General features: G+C 48.7%; 5 protein-coding genes across 5 annotated transcripts; 4 read left to right on the top strand and 1 right to left on the bottom strand.

Annotated features, from left to right (window-relative positions):
* Positions 1 to 34: 34 nt before the first annotated feature.
* Positions 35 to 2,745, top strand: DEU56DRAFT_862205 (uncharacterized protein). The gene is made up of 4 exons (XM_041355346.1): positions 35 to 451; positions 611 to 702; positions 790 to 1,826; positions 1,934 to 2,745. Exons 1-4 carry the CDS (start codon positions 239 to 241, stop codon positions 2,356 to 2,358), a joined length of 1,767 nt encoding a protein of 588 aa, XP_041205022.1. The 5' UTR covers positions 35 to 238; the 3' UTR covers positions 2,359 to 2,745.
* A 79-nt stretch (positions 2,746 to 2,824) lies between these two features.
* Positions 2,825 to 4,618, top strand: DEU56DRAFT_822347 (Mmp37-domain-containing protein). Its single transcript, XM_041354145.1, has 3 exons — positions 2,825 to 3,454; positions 3,509 to 4,067; positions 4,120 to 4,618. Exons 1-3 carry the CDS (start codon positions 2,891 to 2,893, stop codon positions 4,260 to 4,262), a joined length of 1,266 nt encoding a protein of 421 aa, XP_041205021.1. The 5' UTR covers positions 2,825 to 2,890; the 3' UTR covers positions 4,263 to 4,618.
* A 4-nt stretch (positions 4,619 to 4,622) lies between these two features.
* Positions 4,623 to 7,770, top strand: DEU56DRAFT_541074 (cytochrome P450). The gene is made up of 16 exons (XM_041346711.1): positions 4,623 to 4,886; positions 4,989 to 5,089; positions 5,155 to 5,343; positions 5,400 to 5,529; positions 5,579 to 5,767; positions 5,817 to 5,968; positions 6,023 to 6,138; positions 6,189 to 6,318; positions 6,374 to 6,387; positions 6,436 to 6,625; positions 6,676 to 6,732; positions 6,783 to 6,807; positions 6,856 to 6,992; positions 7,047 to 7,179; positions 7,238 to 7,332; positions 7,391 to 7,770. Exons 1-15 carry the CDS (start codon positions 4,861 to 4,863, stop codon positions 7,320 to 7,322), a joined length of 1,674 nt encoding a protein of 557 aa, XP_041205020.1. The 5' UTR covers positions 4,623 to 4,860; the 3' UTR covers positions 7,323 to 7,332; positions 7,391 to 7,770.
* Positions 7,771 to 8,829: 1,059 nt separating this feature from the next.
* DEU56DRAFT_916047 (cytochrome P450) lies at positions 8,830 to 10,936 on the top strand (the record flags this gene model as incomplete). The annotated part of the gene is made up of 12 exons (XM_041357821.1): positions 8,830 to 9,040; positions 9,091 to 9,220; positions 9,270 to 9,461; positions 9,511 to 9,662; positions 9,716 to 9,831; positions 9,889 to 10,018; positions 10,075 to 10,088; positions 10,138 to 10,327; positions 10,378 to 10,434; positions 10,485 to 10,509; positions 10,558 to 10,694; positions 10,752 to 10,936. The coding sequence occupies 12 exons, from the start codon at positions 8,830 to 8,832 to the stop codon at positions 10,934 to 10,936; spliced, it is 1,539 nt and encodes a 512-aa protein (XP_041205019.1).
* A 191-nt stretch (positions 10,937 to 11,127) lies between these two features.
* Positions 11,128 to 12,893, bottom strand: DEU56DRAFT_891883 (uncharacterized protein). The gene is made up of 2 exons (XM_041356307.1): positions 12,596 to 12,893; positions 11,128 to 12,529 (listed from the first exon to the last, which is right to left on the bottom strand). The coding sequence occupies exons 1-2, from the start codon at positions 12,845 to 12,847 to the stop codon at positions 11,324 to 11,326; spliced, it is 1,458 nt and encodes a 485-aa protein (XP_041205018.1). The 5' UTR covers positions 12,848 to 12,893; the 3' UTR covers positions 11,128 to 11,323.
* Between the last annotated feature and the right edge of the window lie 4,796 nt (positions 12,894 to 17,689).

The raw sequence follows: 17,689 nt of genomic DNA, 5'->3' as shown, positions 1-17,689 counted from the left end.
AACGTCATGGGTGTCCGAGGTCCGCACGGGAGCAGTACGACTACGACAAGTGTTGTCTTGGAGAACCGGGCTCCCTTTCGAAACGCAACAGAATTTTTGATATCATAGTTGGCGGTGAGCTCAAGGCTGTCCTTGTTTTATCTTTCCTTTCTTTTCTTCTTGGCTACTGCTCTCGTCACTGTTTCTTGTGGTTATTTCAAGTTAGTTTGTTCAAGTTGCTGTAAGGGATTATACCCACATGTCCGCGTCCTCACAATCCGCGTCCCCTGCCAATCCAATCGAGTTCTACGACCCTCCTCACGACCATAATGGGCATCTTCATTCCTCGAACGGGATACATTCAGTTGCATCGCCTTCGGCCAAGTTGACACGAACTGTCGCGATAATCAAGACAAATGCATTGGAGCAACGTCTGGACATCGAACACCGTCTTCTGGAGGCAAATTTCGAGGTGTGTGTCCTGCTTTCATGAATTTCCATGCTTCGCCCCTGTATCGCGCATCAGTCCATGTCTTTCGAATATGACACGTGAAATACGCTCAAAGTCGCGTTTAAGAGTTTCTAGACTTCTCAATTTGAGGTGCAATAATTGATTCACCATGCCTTATAGATACTGAAAGAACGCCAAATGGAGTTTGATACGGAGACGGATCCCGACACATTCTTCGAGCTTTTCGGCGATGATGCTCGGTTCCTTGACGAGTGAGTATCTCGATGACTATTTAGTAATAGTATGATTCATATCATTCTCATCCTCATTGTGTCTCCCGTCACTGACCTCTTACTTAGTGGTCCAGTCTGGGTCTACGTTCTTGAGCGCAGACGCGCTGTCCAAGTTCTCCTCTCGCTAATGCCTTCACTCGATGATGCAATAATAGGCGCAAAGGATGAAGAGCAAGCAGAAATCCAAATAGCGTCTCTGTTTGCCTCCAGCCCTCTCTTTACCACCAGCGATCTCCCTGCAGCCGACGAAGAGCTGAGTTCACATGACGAATTCGACCCCGGTTCTGTGCGCTCGATTGACTCTGCGATCCTGGAAGCTCTCAAGCTAGGTTTGAGTGCTCCTCCCGGCGTATATACGCCATCCCCTGGGCCTTCAGATGCGCGCGCACCCCAATTTTCAGCACGCCCGAGCCTCAGTTCCAATGCATCACCCAACGGAAAGCAACCATTTCGTGCACGGCCACTTCCAAAAACGCATATATCTCCTGATATCTCTCCACGCACAACAAAATCCGCCCTTCTACGCCAGGGGCTGGCTCCAGACGGATCCAAACCATCTCCCCTTAAATCGCGGATGTCCATAGCTAGTACAGGCCGCATCCCAGCTCCTCGTAGGGAGAAGGAGAATGCAGCGGAGAAAGAGATGGAGAAAGAGAGGATTAGGAGGACGTTTGCAGGCATTCCAGGCCACAAGCGCTCTGAGACGCTCACGGTTGCGTCCATTGCGCCACCTACCATTGCCCCGAGGTTGACCAAGGCAGCTGCCTTGCGATTGGGCCTCGCACAGCCTGCCTTACCTCCTGGGCGAAAGCGTGCGTCGATATCTGGCCCAATCACAAATGGAAAAGCAGCAGTCATTCCCAATGCGCCTGCTGTCTCTCTGCAGAAATCTGCTTTACCTAGCGATGTCGAGGGAGAAGGCGAAGATACGGAGACTGAGCAAGGGCGTGGAGGCAAAAACATTTTTGACGGTGTCCCTGGGCACAAACGTCGCCAATCGATATCTGTCGCAAGTACAACTGAAGCCCCGACTATAGTTCCTAGAACCAACAGGACTGCAGCGCTCAGGAAGCAGGGCGGACCTCCCCCGAGCAGTTTCATGTGTAAGTCCTTGGCCATATTTTTTTTTCTTCATTTCTCTTCTCACAATAGGACACTTTCCCGTCATTCGATTTTTACAAGTTTGGCACTGACACAGAACATTTGCCAGTTCGTACTCCGTCCGCTCCCAAGGTGCCTGGTAGTGCCGGCACTCAATCAAGAAGCAGCTCTTCTCTCAGCACCTATCATGACAATGCCGGAACAGACTCTGCTCCTCGGACCCGTTCAGGCTCCACGGCACCGTCTCGGGCATCTTCCCGTACCTCCCATGTTGCCCCGAGGGCAACTTCAAACAACACCAGCAGCTACTCCTCTCAAGTTTCTGAAAGTTCTGCAGTGAGCACTACGAGCACCGCTAGTGTGGATGAACTCGACGGAGCCAAGTCAGTTAAACGACCGGCGCGCCGTCTGAGCAGCCTCCAGGCTCCCTCTATCGCTCCCCGCCCCAACAAGAGCGCCACGCTCAGGGCCCAAAAGATGGCAGCAGACGCAGCCAAACCTAAAAGCCCTTGGGCTAACGCCTCCAAGCGGTAGGGGTGATGTACACCGCACGGGGTTTGGACACCCATGTAAGACTGGCGTACGAGCAGTGTGTGGTTGTTATTTTATGCTTCATTTACATGAAGGCATCCCGCCTTCATCTTGCTTTCAGGATATATCCCATGTGCACTATGTATTTCTCGTTTCATACGGCTTGCGATCACGGAACATACGCATCTATCCCCTTTTTGTATATGCGCCTATCTATAGACGATCTTCACTTGCGTCTTTCACAAGTCTATATTTCCCCTTCCTTCTTGTCGCTCTTTGATTGTCTCCTTGTTTTTATGGTTTGTGGAATGGCTTCGTGCTGGACATGGGCCTTATGTGTCAATGAATAACGACGGTGTTTTGATATGGGAATGATAGCATGGAGTGCACAAATGGTTAATTGTCGGCCTACCGCATTCGCCTCTGCCGTGAAAACCGTTCATTGTCACGTGGTTTACGTGCGATCGGACACCTTGCAAGACTCAGACATGAATCATTTCTGCAGCGACCACCATCGTCGCCGTCGTCGTGCACTATGTTATCCACTACTTACTCATCAGCTCGCCGGGTGTCAGCTCGTCGTCTACAATGTCTTCCTCGCTCATTAACCACCGACTCCACCACTTCTCACACCACCCTCCCTCCACCGCCTCCCCTCTCAAAGCCAGAGACAAGCAAGTCTCGTCAGTCACGATTATATCCCCGCCCACGCCCAGCCGTTACCCATCAGAGACAAGCACTTCCAACTCTTCCTGCAAGCTTCGGGCGGAACCAAGTCCTGCCAGTACCTGACTCCACTCGAGCCCTTCTAGAAGACATCGTAGAGTCATTTGATGCGCCCATTCGATATGCGTTTGCATATGGATCTGGCGTTTTTGAGCAGGCTGGGTATGCGAAGCAGATGGACAAGGAAGATAGGCCGATGCTGGACTTCATATTTGCGGTGACACATTCGGACCATTGGCACTCTATCAACATGCAACAGCATCCCGGTCATTATCCCCTACATGCACGCGTGCTAGGATCGTCGTTTGTCTCCAAGACGCAAGAGATTAGTCCTGGACTTTGGTTCAACACATTTGTGCCAATGAAGGGGGTCGTACGTCACTTTCGTTCATACCGTTTCGCTGTTCGCTTACTTTTACTGCGGTAGACTATCAAGTATGGAGTGACGACCGTTGACACGCTCTGTGCCGACCTGCTTAACTGGCGCACACTTTATCTCGCGGGGAGAATGCACAAGCCTCTACGGATCATCAAAGACGATGCACGCGTACGACTGACTCAGCAAGTCAACCTCACCTCCGCTCTCCGCACCGCCCTTCTCATGCTCCCGGAATCCTTCACGCAACGCGAACTATTTTCAGCCGTAGCAGGGATCAGTTATTCTGGTGACCCTCGGATGGTGCTTCCAGCTGAGAATCGCGGAAAGGTGGAGAATATGGTTTCTCGTCAGGAGGACCAGTTTCGGGAGTTGTATTGGAGGCTTGCGCAGGGCCTTCCTGGAGTTCGGTGGGCGGCGGGTTCGAAGAGCGTGGAGCAGGATACCAGTCCGCATGCGAGAGCAGCGCACCTTAAGAAATTGCCGGAAGAGCTCTTGAGGCATGTTCATAGACGTGCCGAGGGGCGTGGTCCTCCTAGAGAAGCGGATGAAAGCGCTTATTGGCTTCGCATCGCAGGCGACAAGGAGCTCCCCTCGATTCTCGACTCGGGTATGTGTTCGCGTTTGTATCTCAGGATCCTCATGCTGAAGTTTTCCATCAGAAATAACCAAGATCGTGCGGTACCCAGCAACTGTCCAGTCATTAAAGGGCATAGTAAGCGCCGGCGTGGCTAAGAGTACGCGATACTCCATAGCCAAGATCAATAAGTGGTGGAAAGGGACCTCTTTTTCCAGTTCGTCATAGTGCGGCGCATATACTCAAGGTAACCCAGCAACTTCATAATGGTAATACCACATATCTCCACTCCTACTCAACGACATAGACCCCATCCTATCCTTTCATCCGTCGAAACAGGAACATCTGTAGCTTTATGGTATAGCTAAGTATTACAGGATTGTTTGTAATGTACTTTGCCTAGTCGGGCTCACGATCTTTGTGTTGAGGTATATATTTAATTGTCAAGATCGCATGTTTACCTCTTGAAGTCCACCACGCGCTGGAGCACGGTCGCTGGAATCCCTCCCTTTGTTATTGCATGTTGAGATCGGTAGTCGCGGTAGATGCCGTGACACTATCACGACCTTGACTGCACCGCGGCCACATTCTGGACTCTCGGATAAGGTAAGTATGTATCTCATGTCGCGTACTATGTAAAGCCTGACTCGGAGTACTGAGCACATTGTTCTAGCCCGACGGCGCCCGCAGCCCTCACTCGAGACAAACCTTGTTTTGTTTGAGACAGTGCATTATGGCAAATCATGGTCTTCCTTCGTCCATAAAAGGAGTTCATGCTGTCCAGCATCTTGCTGGGTAGCCAAGATCCTTTAACTCTTCTGAATGTATGAGATCATGTTTTACTTACATTCTGTGAGTGAGTCTATGGCCTGCCAGTCACTCATCAGTGGACTGGCGAGTTCATGCTGGAGATTATGCTAATTGCGGCGCTTCTTCGGCTCACATCTGATCAAGTGACTATGTCACCGAATGTATCCTTATCGATTCCTTGATCTTATTTCCGACTTCAGCACTCGTGACTCTGCAAAAGGGGAGATTATATCTTCCGTGTAGTTGTAAGTTCCATTCGTGCTCTCAGTAGATGTCCCCCTACGCACTGCTCTAACCATGGTCCCTGCAGTTGATGTTCGCCTTGCTGTCCTCGCCGTCTTACCTATTTGCTTTGCTGTCGTCAGGCAATTCATCAATAACAGACAGAATAAACTTTCCCCTCCTCCTGGCCCAGCGCCGCTCCCACTGTTAGGGAACATCTTATCTATCAACACTAAAGAACCTTGGTTGACTTACACCAGATGGCAAGCTGTGTATGGTACGTGAAAAGATACTAAAGTGCATATGTTGTGCAAATTATTATTGTTCTATCAGGAGACTTGCTCCTCGTGCGAATTCTAGACCAGAAAGTGGTCGTGATCAATTCTCAGCACGTTGCAGAAGCCCTACTGGACAAGCGTTCCCGGATTTACTCTGATCGACCATACATAGCCACACTTGAACCGTATGTTCTTCTTACATTCTTCCATTCGATCAATCTATGATGCAGACAGATTTGGCTGGTCGATAAACTTTGCATTCACAGGTTATGGTGATGAATGGCGTCGCTGCCGACGACTCTTCCACCAAACTTTCCGTCCTGACTCTGCACTCAAGTTTCGCCCGATGCAGATCAAGCGGGCTCGTGAGATGATCGTCAATCTAATTGATGACCCTCAACATTATCATTCCCACTTCGCCACGTCAGTCAACGTGTTTGTAAATGTTGAATAAGTATTAACACACTCACAGATTCTCGTCCTCTGTTGCGATGTCAGTTGTATATGGCTACCAGCCTAGTGCTCGTGATGATCCTATGATTCGAATCGTGGAAAACGCACTAGCTATTGGCCTTGACGTGTTGACCCTAGAGAGAGCATTTTTGGTTAAAACATTTCCCTTCTGTAAGCTTAGCTTTCTTTGATATGAAGGATCTGACATTATGTACTCTTACGCAGTATTGAAGCTACCTGACTGGTGCTGGGGATCCTGGATCAAACACGAAGCTCGAGTTTCGACTCACGGTGCGAATGAAATGAGGGACGTGCCGTTTCGATATGCGCAGCAGCATAAGGTGGGTTTTGTTTTGTATTAGTTATTGACATCAATTTCATACTTGCCAAGACCGAAGACTCTCGCCTCGGCCAACTTTCGATGGTGGCAGAAAATTTGCAACGGATGGAGAAGCGAGATGAGGTGTCCAAACCAATGCTCGAGGCTGCCTTGAAGAAAGCAGCTACTACTGCTATCATAGGTTCGTCACCTTTTACAAGGGAAGGTTATGCTCTTGACAAACACATGTTATGCAGGCTCATATGAGACGGTCAGCGCATGTCTGGACTATACTGTCTGCTGATTAATGTCTCCGCAGACTACTTCAACCTTAATGGCCTTTGCTCTCGCCATGGTGTCTTACCCAGATGTTCAAAGACGCGCACAAGAGGAGATCGACATAGTGACTGGAAGAGATCGTTTACCTACGTTCGAGGACAGAGCATCACTACCCTACGTTGAATCAGTCCTGCGGGAGACTTACAGATGGCACCCCATTTTACCCCTTGGTATTCTTTTTCACCGAGTGATCTGGTCTCTACTGAAGATGATCTTGTAGGTATGCCACACGCTGCCTCGTGCGATGACACATACAACGGTTTCTTCATTTCAAAAGGTCTGCCATTTTTGTCCAATGAACAAATCATTTGTCACATTGCACACCAGGAACGACCGCCATGTGGAACACCTGGTCAGACAGATTCTTCCCAGTTGTCGAGATGCTGACGTTATATTGCAGGGCGATTTCACGGGATGAAAAGCGGTACCCTGATGCATCTCGTTTTATGCCAGAGAGGTTTTTGGACGTCAACAACGTTTTGACGAACGATAACCCTGCGGAATACATTTTTGGCTTAGGGCGGCGTGGATGTCCAGGTCGGTTGATTTATTTCGTATAGCATGTGATGTGCCAATACATATTTCAACCAGGCCGATATGCTGCTGATGCTTCTGTGTGGTCTGCCATCGTGACCATGTTGGCCATGGTTGACTTTTCTTCTGCCAAAGATGACCAGGGCAAAGTGATCGATTTTACCCCTCAATTCACCACGGGACTCGTTCAGTACTGCATTTCCTTGTATCATCATATCCTTCCATCACTGACAGTTTCATCGCTTTAGCTCCGTTATTGTCTTCCCTTGCAGCATTTCACCGCGCTCCCATGTCCATCCAGGACTTGTGGACGTTATCAGAACTGGAGTGTAATATGTATATGGTAAAAGAACTTACTATATTACTTTTTCGATGGTCTTACTTGGGACACAAAACTATAGGGCGATAGGTCAAGGAATGCAAACCAATTGGGAGCGTCAAGCCAGCGCGTTTCTGAGAGCTCATTGGCCGCGGGAGTCCAGTCAGACAACTTTTAGGTCACATGCACGTGCCACATGGCATGTCTTTTGGTAGAGGAAAAATTTAAATGCACGAGAAAAGTTTCCGACGAAAGCGAATGGTGACTTGCAAATCTGCAAAGAGCGGTGACCGTAGCAGTCGCTGGAAGGCTCGTAGGTTCATGATTTAGTTACTTCTTCCAACTTTAACTTGGTTAGGGAAGAAAGCCCCATCATGGATGAGTGGCGCCTGTTGGGGATCACATGACGGCTCATCTTTACCAAAATGATCACCATGTAACAGGGTGCTCGATACTACAACCAAAAATGAACAACTGTTTTCCTTCTGGTTGGACTACCATTGCCAAAGGAAGTTCTACATAAGGTGGAGGGCGGACAGCGGCAACGGTTGAGGACCTCCCATTTACCCGGTCCTGCTGTGAATGAAGCAAACCCCGATCCAGTAGCGCCAGCACAAGCCTTCTATAATAAAGCACCGCGACTCGCATTCTTCACTAATGCTGTGCACAGTGAGTGAGATCCGGGCTCCCCCCTTGGGAAGATCTACACGAACGGCATCTTTCGGGTCCGACTTGAATTTACATTTTGCGCATGTAGCATTCATGCATACCTATGATTTTACAGGTTGGCCATAGCTTCGCAGGTTGGTCATGGCCTCATAGGCTGTTCAATAACAATAACTTCAATTGCCCAGGCCTACGACACCGGAGAAACTAACCTGGAGGCTCGAGCGCCCAGTGGACTCCGAGTTCGATCGGAGCGCGCGATATTGTTGAGGCCGGTGGCGCGATACGTAGGTATGTTTTGTCTAAATTTCAAAGGCAAAGAGCTGATATTATGACTATTTTTACTCAGCTACATTGTAACCTATCCCGTATGGACTCTTCAGTCTCTTCCACCACCTGCAAACACAAGGTTTGGGGCATCACGATGGTATCGATTGAGCGCTCATCAGGTCCCACACGTTCTTGTGATGTGTGGTCCGCTATCGTGATAATCTTGGCCACAGTGGTCATTTCTAGATGATCAGGGCGAAGTCAGTTTCACCCCCCAGTTCAGGACGGAACCTACTCATTGAGCTCACATATATTTGTGATGTAGAGTTGACATTGGCGGACGGTCAATATGTGGGTTTGTGTCCGTATTCTCCAAACTTACAGCTCTTTGCACATAGGATGGCAGTGGCGTGAAATTTTTCTAACCTCGTTTTCTCATCTACTCCACTGAATTTATCCTTCTCAACTCTTCAGCCTCATTTCAGCACTTCATAGACGCCAGGTACAGAGTCTGATAAGCAGCTCCCCCCGCAGCTATAAGGTCTGTTTCGTGCTTTGGATGCATATACACGAACTCTTCTAAACATGTTTCCTTCGGTTGATGGTCGCCTTGCTATCCTCGCCCTCTTACCTCTTTCCCTCGTTGTCATCACAGCCCTCGGGTGGTTCATCGAAAACAGACAGAGAAAGCCTCGCCTTCCTCCTGGCCCAGTGCAGCTCCCACTGTTGGGGAATGTCTTATCTATTGACACCAAGGAGCCTTGGTTGACTTATACGAAATGGCATGCTGCTTATGGTACGTGAGCAGATAGTATGGTGTATATATTATGCAAATCATTGTATTAGGGGACTTATTCCTCGTACGAATCCTGGACCAGGAAGCGGTGGTGATTAATTCTCAGCACGTTGCAGAAGCTTTAATGGACAAGCGTTCTCGGATCTACTCCGATCGACCGTACTTAGCCACAGTTGAGCCGTACGTTCTTTAAATATTCTTTCATTCAACCAGTCTGAGGTGCAGCCAGATTTGGCTGGTCCGCGGTCACCTTTGGGTTTACAGGTTATAATGACGAATGGCGTCTTTCTCGACGACTCTTCCACCAAACTTTTCGTCCTAGCTCTGCACTTAAGTTTCGCCCGATGCAGATCAGTCGGGCTCGTGACATGATCGTCAACCTAATTGATGACCCTCAACATTATCATTCCCACTTTGCAACGTCAGCCAATGTGTTTGCAAATATCAAGCGAATATTAACTTATCCACAGGTTCTCGTCATCTATTGGAATGTCTGTTATATATGACTACCAGCCCAGTGCTCGTGACGACCCTCTGGTTAAAATCGTGGAAAATGCTTTGACTGTTGGCCTTGACATAGCGACCCCAGAGAGAGCAATCTTGCTTAAACTCTTCCCCTTTTGTGAGCTCACTCTCGCTGATGACAAATACTTGACATTCCGCAACCCCATGCAGTACTGAAGTTACCTGACTGGTGCTGGGGATCCTCGATCAAACGCGATGCTCGAATTTCGACCGAGCATATGAATGAAATGAGGGACTTGCCGTTTCAATGCGCGCAGCAGCATATGGTGGGCATCTTTTTTTAATCTAGTTCAGTCCTAGACGTTGATTTCATCCTTGGTAAGGTTGCAAATTCGTTCCTCGGCCAGTCCTCAATGGTAGCAGAAAACTTACAACGGATGGAGAAGCAAGATGAGGCATCCAAACCAATGTTTGAGACTGCCTTAAAGCAAGCAGCTGCAGCTGCAGTTTTGGGTACGTCACCTTTTCATCAAGGGACGTTGTGCTCTTGACGAATACATATTATGCAGGTTCATATGAGACGGTCAGCGGATGTTTCAAACCATATTGCATTCCGCTTAATCTCTTCACAGACTTCTTCGACCTTGATGATTTTTGCTCTCGCCATGGTGTTGTATCCAGATGTCCAGAGACGCGCGCAAGCGGAAATTGACTTGGTGATCGGAAGAGATCGCTTACCTACATTTGAGGACAGAGCATCATTACCCTATGTTGAATCAATCCTACGGGAGACTTTCAGATGGCAGCCTATTTTACCCCTAGGTAATCTTCCTCGTTGTGTCATTTCGCCTTTGCTGAAGATAATATCATAGGCGTGCCACATGCCACCTCGAGTGATGATACATACGATGGTTATTTCATTCCGAAAGGTCTGCCATTTTCGTCCAGTGAACAAATGATTTGTAACATCGTACATCAGGAGCGACCATCATGTGCAACGTCTGGTAAGATAAATTCTCCTCGGCTTTCTAGATGCTGATGTCATATTGCAGGGCGATTTCACGGGATGAAAAGCGGTACCCTGACGCATCTCGTTTTGTGCCAGAGAGGTTCCTAGACGTTAATGGCGCGTTGACGGGCGATGACCCTGCGGGATACATTTTTGGCCTAGGCCGGCGTGCATGTCCAGGTGGGTTGATTTATTTCACTACCGTATAGCATGTGAGCCAATACGTTATTCAATCAGGCCGGTATTCCGGTGATGCCTCTGTGTGGTCTGCTATTGTGACTATGTTGGCTACGGTGGACTTTTCTTCCGCCAAGGATGGCCAGGGCAAAGTGATCGACTTCACCCCCCAATTTATAACAGGAATTATTCGGTACTTGTTTCGTCACTCCATCCTCCTGTCACTAACAGTTGCGTCGCTTTAGCTCCGCCATGATCTTCCCTTGCAATATTTCACCACGTTCTCATGTCCATTCAGGACTTAAGAATTTTCTCTGACCTGCATTGTAATATGTGTACAAAGAATCCATGGAGAGCGAGCCTCGCTCCCCCTTCTTTCACGAAATTGACCAGTGTTTTTTCAACTATATTGTACTATTAGCTCGCTGTACTACGTCATTCGTACTCTAGTTGAACGATGACGGACTTGCCGACTTGAATTATGTATGTTTGTCGTCTTGTACTTCCCAAATTTCTACCTTGCTCGTTCCGTGCCCCGAAGTCCTCATTCTAATCATGGAAGCATCGAATGCCAAGAGGGTACCCTGTACTCAGGTCTGTGGGACTGCTCTTGTGACACAGTAGTCGAGCACCTAGGGAGATTGTTTTTTGAGAGATTTAAGACGACTGTTGACATCGTGCCACAACTGTGGGTGGCCGCCTCCACACCCAACCCAATTGATGCAAGGGAGCTTGGAGAAAATGATGCGAGCAACAGCTTCAGCGTCCGGTTCCTCGAACGCGCCCACTCTCAAACTTTGCAGGGAAGTGTGTTGGAATGACTCGGTTTCAGGATCGATATCGATGTTCCGAGCGTCGATGAACATTAGTAGGTCTTGCAAGTGGGGACATCGGCTGAGCGCTGCGAATAATCCGCGAAATGTAACGGTAGGTGGACAAGGATGCCGGTCCGCAAATAACAAGGTGCGAATGTGCGGCCAACTTGACATGGCTTCCAAAAGAAGGTCGTTGTCAAGGTACATGGAGCAACAAGCAGATAATCTCAGCGTTCGCAGCTGCGTAAAGCACATAAAGTGTCTAATTGCCGTCATAGAGTTGCTCGAGTGCTCCTGAATTCGATCGTGGGAAGAAATGCTAATGTGCTCAATGGTCTGGCATGCTTTGCACTGCGACAGTGCACGAAAAAGCTGCTCGGCCTCTTCCCAAGGTAAAACACGGACATGCATCGCGAACTCTTTTAGCGAGGGGAATTCGGAATGTTGTATAATTGTGATAATAGCTGCCACTTTCCCTCCATGGAAAGACAGACTCGTAAGGTTGACGAAAGGTGCAAAATCGAGTTTGTTCTGGTCCAACGGGTAACGAAAAATGTGCGATGCGACAATCCTCACCGTAAGAAGGGTAGGGATGGTGGAGAGGTGCTTCCATACTCCCGAGTCGAGCGGTGGACATTGCAGATGTTTGAGCCGCTTGCATGAACGGACGGTTTCAGACAGCTGCGCTGTGTCGCTATCCTTCAAAACGGTTAACGCCTCCAGAGCAGCACAACTTGTCCCAATATATTCCATATCTGAATGGACTCGGAGGTCCGATACACAATAACGGCGAAGCGTAGGGGATAGGAAAAAGTGTAGGATTCTGGTATTCGTGCATTGAACGATCCAGGATAATGACAGCAGTCCCGGGAACAAACATGTCTCGATGGGGAGGGCCGTGAGAAGGTGAAAATAATTGTTGTTTGGCTCGGATATGGACATGTTGCGCACACGGGCAGAATGATGCAAAAATTGATGGAACTCATGCTCGGCTAATGGGCCAACGCGCTGAGACCAGGAGTACTGTGTTTAGATGCTCGGTCAGCGAACGAACAAAAAAAAAAATTGTTTTGGCAAGTCCGCACTGACCTTAATCCCAGTATCATATATCATTGGATGTAGCCTCGGTACGCATCCTAACAGTGGCCGTAACCCATGAATGTTAGCCCAAAGCAAATCCATTGCAGGCTCGTGAAAGGTTTTGCATGTCCTGGCAAGCGCTGCAAGGGATTTCCGCGTTAGTGATTCAGTGCACCCTACTAGTACTTTTGTGCTTGGGGATTGGCTCAAGTAGACGAATATTTCCAGTAAGACTTCCGAGACCAACAAAGCCCGATGCATCGAAGTTCTATGTTGATGACTCGATGGAGTAGGTACTTACCAAGTTAGGATTCAGAAGTGGGTGTGCAGTTGTAACTGAGTTTGAAAATAAAGCGGCCCGAGTCTGCAATGTTTCCTGACTCGCCAACGTCGAAGCACAATCCCCGCAGTCCCTTAGTACCCCTGACTTCTCACATGGTCTAACAACTGGTTGACGACACAGATATTCAGGCGGTTCCAAGCCTCGCAGCCCATTAATTTCGATTATAGGTTACATATCTTTACTATGCAAATACAACGTACATGATCAGCGACGGATTCCGCGTTATCAATCACTGGGAGCAAGTGATTGTTTGGAACGCTCAACAAGATCTTGCTTTCTGAATGGGGTCGACTGGCTAGCAGGGCCCTTCATCAAAGTTGAAACTTTGAAAGAGATACCTCGCTCTCGTGCGAGGTTGAATTCTGCAAATAACACCCTTTTGATACCGTGAACATCTACACATGAGCAGAGGAGAGAATGGTCCTGGGCTCTCAACCCTGTAAAGTAGTTTCTCTCGCCACAGTTATAAAATATTGTCGGATCCAAATGCACCTACGAGTTTCACGACGAGAAAATATGATCAATGGAACAGAGAAAGGGTTAGTAAAATAATAGAACCAGAAGTAAAGATGAAACAGTTGTTTACACGTGCAGTATCAATGATCATTGGCGTGTGGGGGAGATAAACAACAGAGGAACAGCACAAAACGAGCCCACAACGAAAAAGGTCGGTGCTGCGTGGTTGCTGCACCTGACGTGATGGTGCTATTACCTGGAGCAGATATCGCGGATGCCGAGGCAGCGGCAGGCTGAGTTTGCGATGAAAACGCCTGGACTTGCGATTGATTATGCTGCAGCTGTGTTTGTTTTACTGGCCGCGGCCTCGCAACAGCCAACGGCTGCAGAAAAAACATTGAACCCTGGCAATTTCAAGCGTACGCCAAGAAAGTCGTACCTTTCTGTCCTGTACCGCAGCAACTTCGACAGTAAGAGGGCCACAACGAGAGAAGATGCTTTGCCTTGGGCGTGGTTGGATTTCGGTTGATTTGCCGGTTTGGAGATGAGAGTGGCGAAAGAGCGACCGAAGGCGACCGAAGAGCGCAGTTGGACTCCCTATAGAGGGTGAGAGTGCGCGGCGGCGGCGGCGCGCAGAGGAACGGTTATGGATATTGTGCGTCGCAGACGACTGAGAGCACACATGCGAGTCAGAACGAGAAGTGATAAAAAACCCGTTGAAGACACACATGAACGTTGTCTTGCGCGTTATCGAAAAAGCCTGGCGATCCTCGGTGGGCACGCTTGAACTGGGTTGGGCGTCGCGTTGTATCACTCTAGGATATCGATCTTGAATGATTGAAAAGGTTAAAAGCATGTTACGTACATCCATTAATGAGCTTGCAGCTACGACCTATGAGTGGAGATTAGCGTGGTCTTTACTAAGAGCCGTGACATTTACACTCACATGAGGAAGGGACAGTAGGTCTTCAAGGCCCACTTGTTTTAAGATGCTACAGATGTCCCACACGTACATATTGTTGTCGCAACCGGTGACTAGCAGTTTTCCATCAGCAGAAAAGCTTGCACAGTTCACATTGCCTTTGTGCTGGAGAGGCGGATGGACCGGGATGCTCTTGTTAAGATTCCACAGGCGCACAGTTTGATCATCCGCTGCACTCGCAAGAAGTCGGCCATTCCGAGACAAGCATAAGGTCTGGACATCAAAAGTGTCACCCTGCAAGGTGGCGATCCGCCGCCAAGTGGCAGTGTCGAAAATCCTGATTGAGCCATATGATGCGGAGACAAGCCTCTGTCCATCCGATGTCCACGACACCACACTCCAGACTTCGTAATCGTGTTTGAGGGTAGCGAGCAATTCGCCTGTCTTGCTATCCCAGATTTTTACTCCACTCTGCTTGTGTACACCGGTCGCAATTTTTGCTGAGTTGGGCGAGTAGATCACCGTCAGCACCCACTGGCTCCCGGTCTTGATTTCCAGGACTGTTTCTCCGCTCTTGACATTCCACACTCTTGCCGTCCCGTCGTCGGATCCGCTTACCACTCGCTTACCATCTGCACTCCAGCATACTGACCGCACCCACTCAGTGTGCCCTGTCCATTTTGCAATGACCTTCCCCATCTCGACATCCCACAACCTCACTTTCCCATCATCACCTCCGCTCGCAACGGTGCTGCCGTTAGGAGACAACGCTATGGTAAACACCGCTGCCTGGTCACCCTCGTCTCGCCAGTCGTCACCAATCTGTGCGCCGCTCTCCAAGTCCCATAGTCGGAGTGAGCCGTCTTCCGAACATGTGATGATGCGCCGTCCTTCAGGCAGGTGCAGAACACCTCGTACCCGGTCGGTATGACCTAGCATCGCTTTTCGGGGTATGATTTCTGGCGAATTATCTGTCAGAGAATGCATGGTGGCGCTCGGTGTCTCAATCATGTGGACTATAAGAGAAGCCCGCCGGGATATACGAATGAGAACTTGGACGGGTTGTCTGGCAAGGACAAAGATGCTGTTAATAAAACCACGAGGCAAAACTGACGAGAACATGTGCTGACATGAATTCAGTCCCGACCCGCAGGGCGGCTTAGGGACTCGGACTACGTATGCAGGTCTTGCTGTTGTGCGATACGAGAATACGCAAGAAATATTCATGGTATCCAAGCCGCTAGTAAGCGAGTAGTCGCTTTACAGGCCAAAGTATCACTCACGACAAGATTTCAGACCAACTCACACAAATGGTATCACTTGAATTACAAATGCGAATGACGGACTGTAAATTGAGACAGTGGACGTTTGGTTTGGGGTCGAGGAAAGTTGGGCGTTCGTTCGTTTAAGTCGTTGTACTGCAGTGTGTATTCCACGTGTTATCCTCGTGTTTGCATCACAGCTCAAGTGCTGCGCTCAGGCCTTCGATTGGCACTATGTCCATCTTCCTATATGCAACGGATTATGTTGATTGCGGTGACAAAGTTCTACGGGGAGCCGCATTTTCTCTCCGACACTTCATGTGTTTCTTTCAGCAATGTCAAACTCGATGTCGTCGGCTCTTCGGTATGCTTGCAGGCCGTGCAGCACACTATCACCCGGTGCTGTATTTCGAAGCTGTGTCGCAAGGAGGCTGTCGTTCCGAGACGAGGAGATGAAACCATGGCAGGCTTGAGTGATCTGCTGCCAAGTGGCTGTGTCGAATATCCTAATCAAGCCATTGGAATGACGCGGAGATACTAAACTTCTTTATGTAAATTTCCATCCGATGTCCATGCCAGCTCATGTTCTTCGCATCTGGGATTTTCACTCCAGTCTCGACGCTGTATCCGATATCCTCCCGTCGTAAATTTTGTTGAGCCGGGCTAGTTTGATCACCGCCCACACAGACTCGTGCCCCGTTTCGAATGTTCCAAGGACTGTTTCGCCGGTCTTGAGTCTTGACATCACCACACTTTTGCCAAAATCCACTTATCACTCACCGTCAGCACTCAAACACAAATATGGATTACAACATTTTCCATTTGGCGATTATCTTGCCTGGCTACTCGACGTCCCACAACCTCACTCCCATCATGGGCCGCCCGCAAATTGCAATAGTAATAGTCTTACCGTTCGGAGACATCTTTCTTTCTGCTGCCCCATCTTGCCAGTTACCGCCAATATGTGCACCGCTCTCCAGGTCCCATAGTCGGAGTGAATCGTCTCACAAACCTGTAATGATGCGATATCCGTCCGGCAGGCGCACTACAATCGTATGCCTTTGGTATGACCTCGCATCGTCTGTCGGGACACGACCGTCGTATGGTACGAGAGAAGCCCGCCAGAATATTTTGAAATTGAACGGCTTGTCTGTCGATGGTAAAGATTGTTGGCCAGTCTTTTTTTTATTTTTACAAATAAGTAGGAACACACAACGCGTTGCTGACGAGACAACCTGCTCACAGGACTATTTCAGGACTATGTATTCAGGACTTGCTGCAGCGTTCCTCGAGAATTCGCAAGGGATATTTGTAGGATTTATCTCGCAGAAGGGAGAGTATACTCACGAGAAATATCGTTCACCCGAACCCAGTGCTCAAGCCACTGGCGATCGGTGGGCGTTTGGTTTGGAGTCAAGGAAGTTGGGCACCCGTTCGTTCAAATCGTCTTTTAATATGCGTGCCATGCATTATTTGTGTTCGCTTCGAATTATACGTGCTGTGTACACTGTAGACGAAGTGCCCAGATCAGCGATTGACTGTGACACATTCGCATTTCCTCTCCAATTTTCCAACCTATCTATTTTCGAACCCGATTTTCTTCTTCGCCTAGTCAGGATTACGAACTTTGTGTTGAGGTATGCATTTTTTGGTGTCCATTTCTGTTCAATTCAGAGAGAACTCTATGTAGGTCTAAAGGAACCCCTGTCGCTGATCTCGAGGTATGCATTTGATTATCGAGATCGCGGGTGCGTGCCTTACTGTCAATGGCGCTTATCAGAATCAGAAATGCTTACTGATGTGTAGATAATCTGATCTTCAATCAACACCCTACGCGCCGGACACGACTCAGCTTGTAGAGACCCGTCTTTGACATTGGAAGTCTCCTTGGGACTCTTCAGTGAGAAGGCATCAGCCAGCTAGCGTTTCTTGTGAGATCGTTCTACAGCACTACTGAGGTACATATATGCTCATGAGTGTCATACGTTCGACGTATTGGCAAGGACACAGTCCACCATCGGCATATCCTACTTCTCCTCCAGCTTACGCATCGGCGACATGAACAAACTGTCCCCTTCTATCCATACTTCTGCCCGATGGCAGTAAATTTTTCAATAGGG

This window comes from Suillus clintonianus, assembly GCF_016758775.1.
Source record: "Suillus clintonianus strain FC179 chromosome Unknown DEU56scaffold_78, whole genome shotgun sequence".
NCBI classification, from domain to species: Eukaryota; Fungi; Basidiomycota; class Agaricomycetes; order Boletales; family Suillaceae; genus Suillus; species Suillus clintonianus.
This window is presented reverse-complemented; position numbering and strand designations above follow the sequence as displayed.

Coding starts and splice junctions, on each gene's coding strand:
- DEU56DRAFT_862205 (XM_041355346.1), top strand. CDS start 239: ATGTCCGCGTCCTCACAATCCGCGTCCCCTGCCAATCCAATCGAGTTC. Junction 452..610: donor TTCTGGAGGCAAATTTCGAG/GTGTGTGTCCTG, acceptor CATGCCTTATAG/ATACTGAAAGAACGCCAAAT. Junction 1,827..1,933: donor TCCCCCGAGCAGTTTCATGT/GTAAGTCCTTGG, acceptor AACATTTGCCAG/TTCGTACTCCGTCCGCTCCC.
- DEU56DRAFT_822347 (XM_041354145.1), top strand. CDS start 2,891: ATGTTATCCACTACTTACTCATCAGCTCGCCGGGTGTCAGCTCGTCGT. Junction 3,455..3,508: donor TTGTGCCAATGAAGGGGGTC/GTACGTCACTTT, acceptor TTACTGCGGTAG/ACTATCAAGTATGGAGTGAC. Junction 4,068..4,119: donor CCCCTCGATTCTCGACTCGG/GTATGTGTTCGC, acceptor GTTTTCCATCAG/AAATAACCAAGATCGTGCGG.
- DEU56DRAFT_541074 (XM_041346711.1), top strand. CDS start 4,861: ATGAGATCATGTTTTACTTACATTCT. Junction 6,626..6,675: donor GCACCCCATTTTACCCCTTG/GTATTCTTTTTC, acceptor ATGATCTTGTAG/GTATGCCACACGCTGCCTCG. Junction 6,733..6,782: donor CGGTTTCTTCATTTCAAAAG/GTCTGCCATTTT, acceptor ATTGCACACCAG/GAACGACCGCCATGTGGAAC.
- DEU56DRAFT_891883 (XM_041356307.1), bottom strand. CDS start 12,847: ATGCATCGGGCTTTGTTGGTCTCGGAAGTCTTACTGGAAATATTCGTC. Junction 12,530..12,595: donor TATATGATACTGGGATTAAG/GTCAGTGCGGAC, acceptor ATCTAAACACAG/TACTCCTGGTCTCAGCGCGT.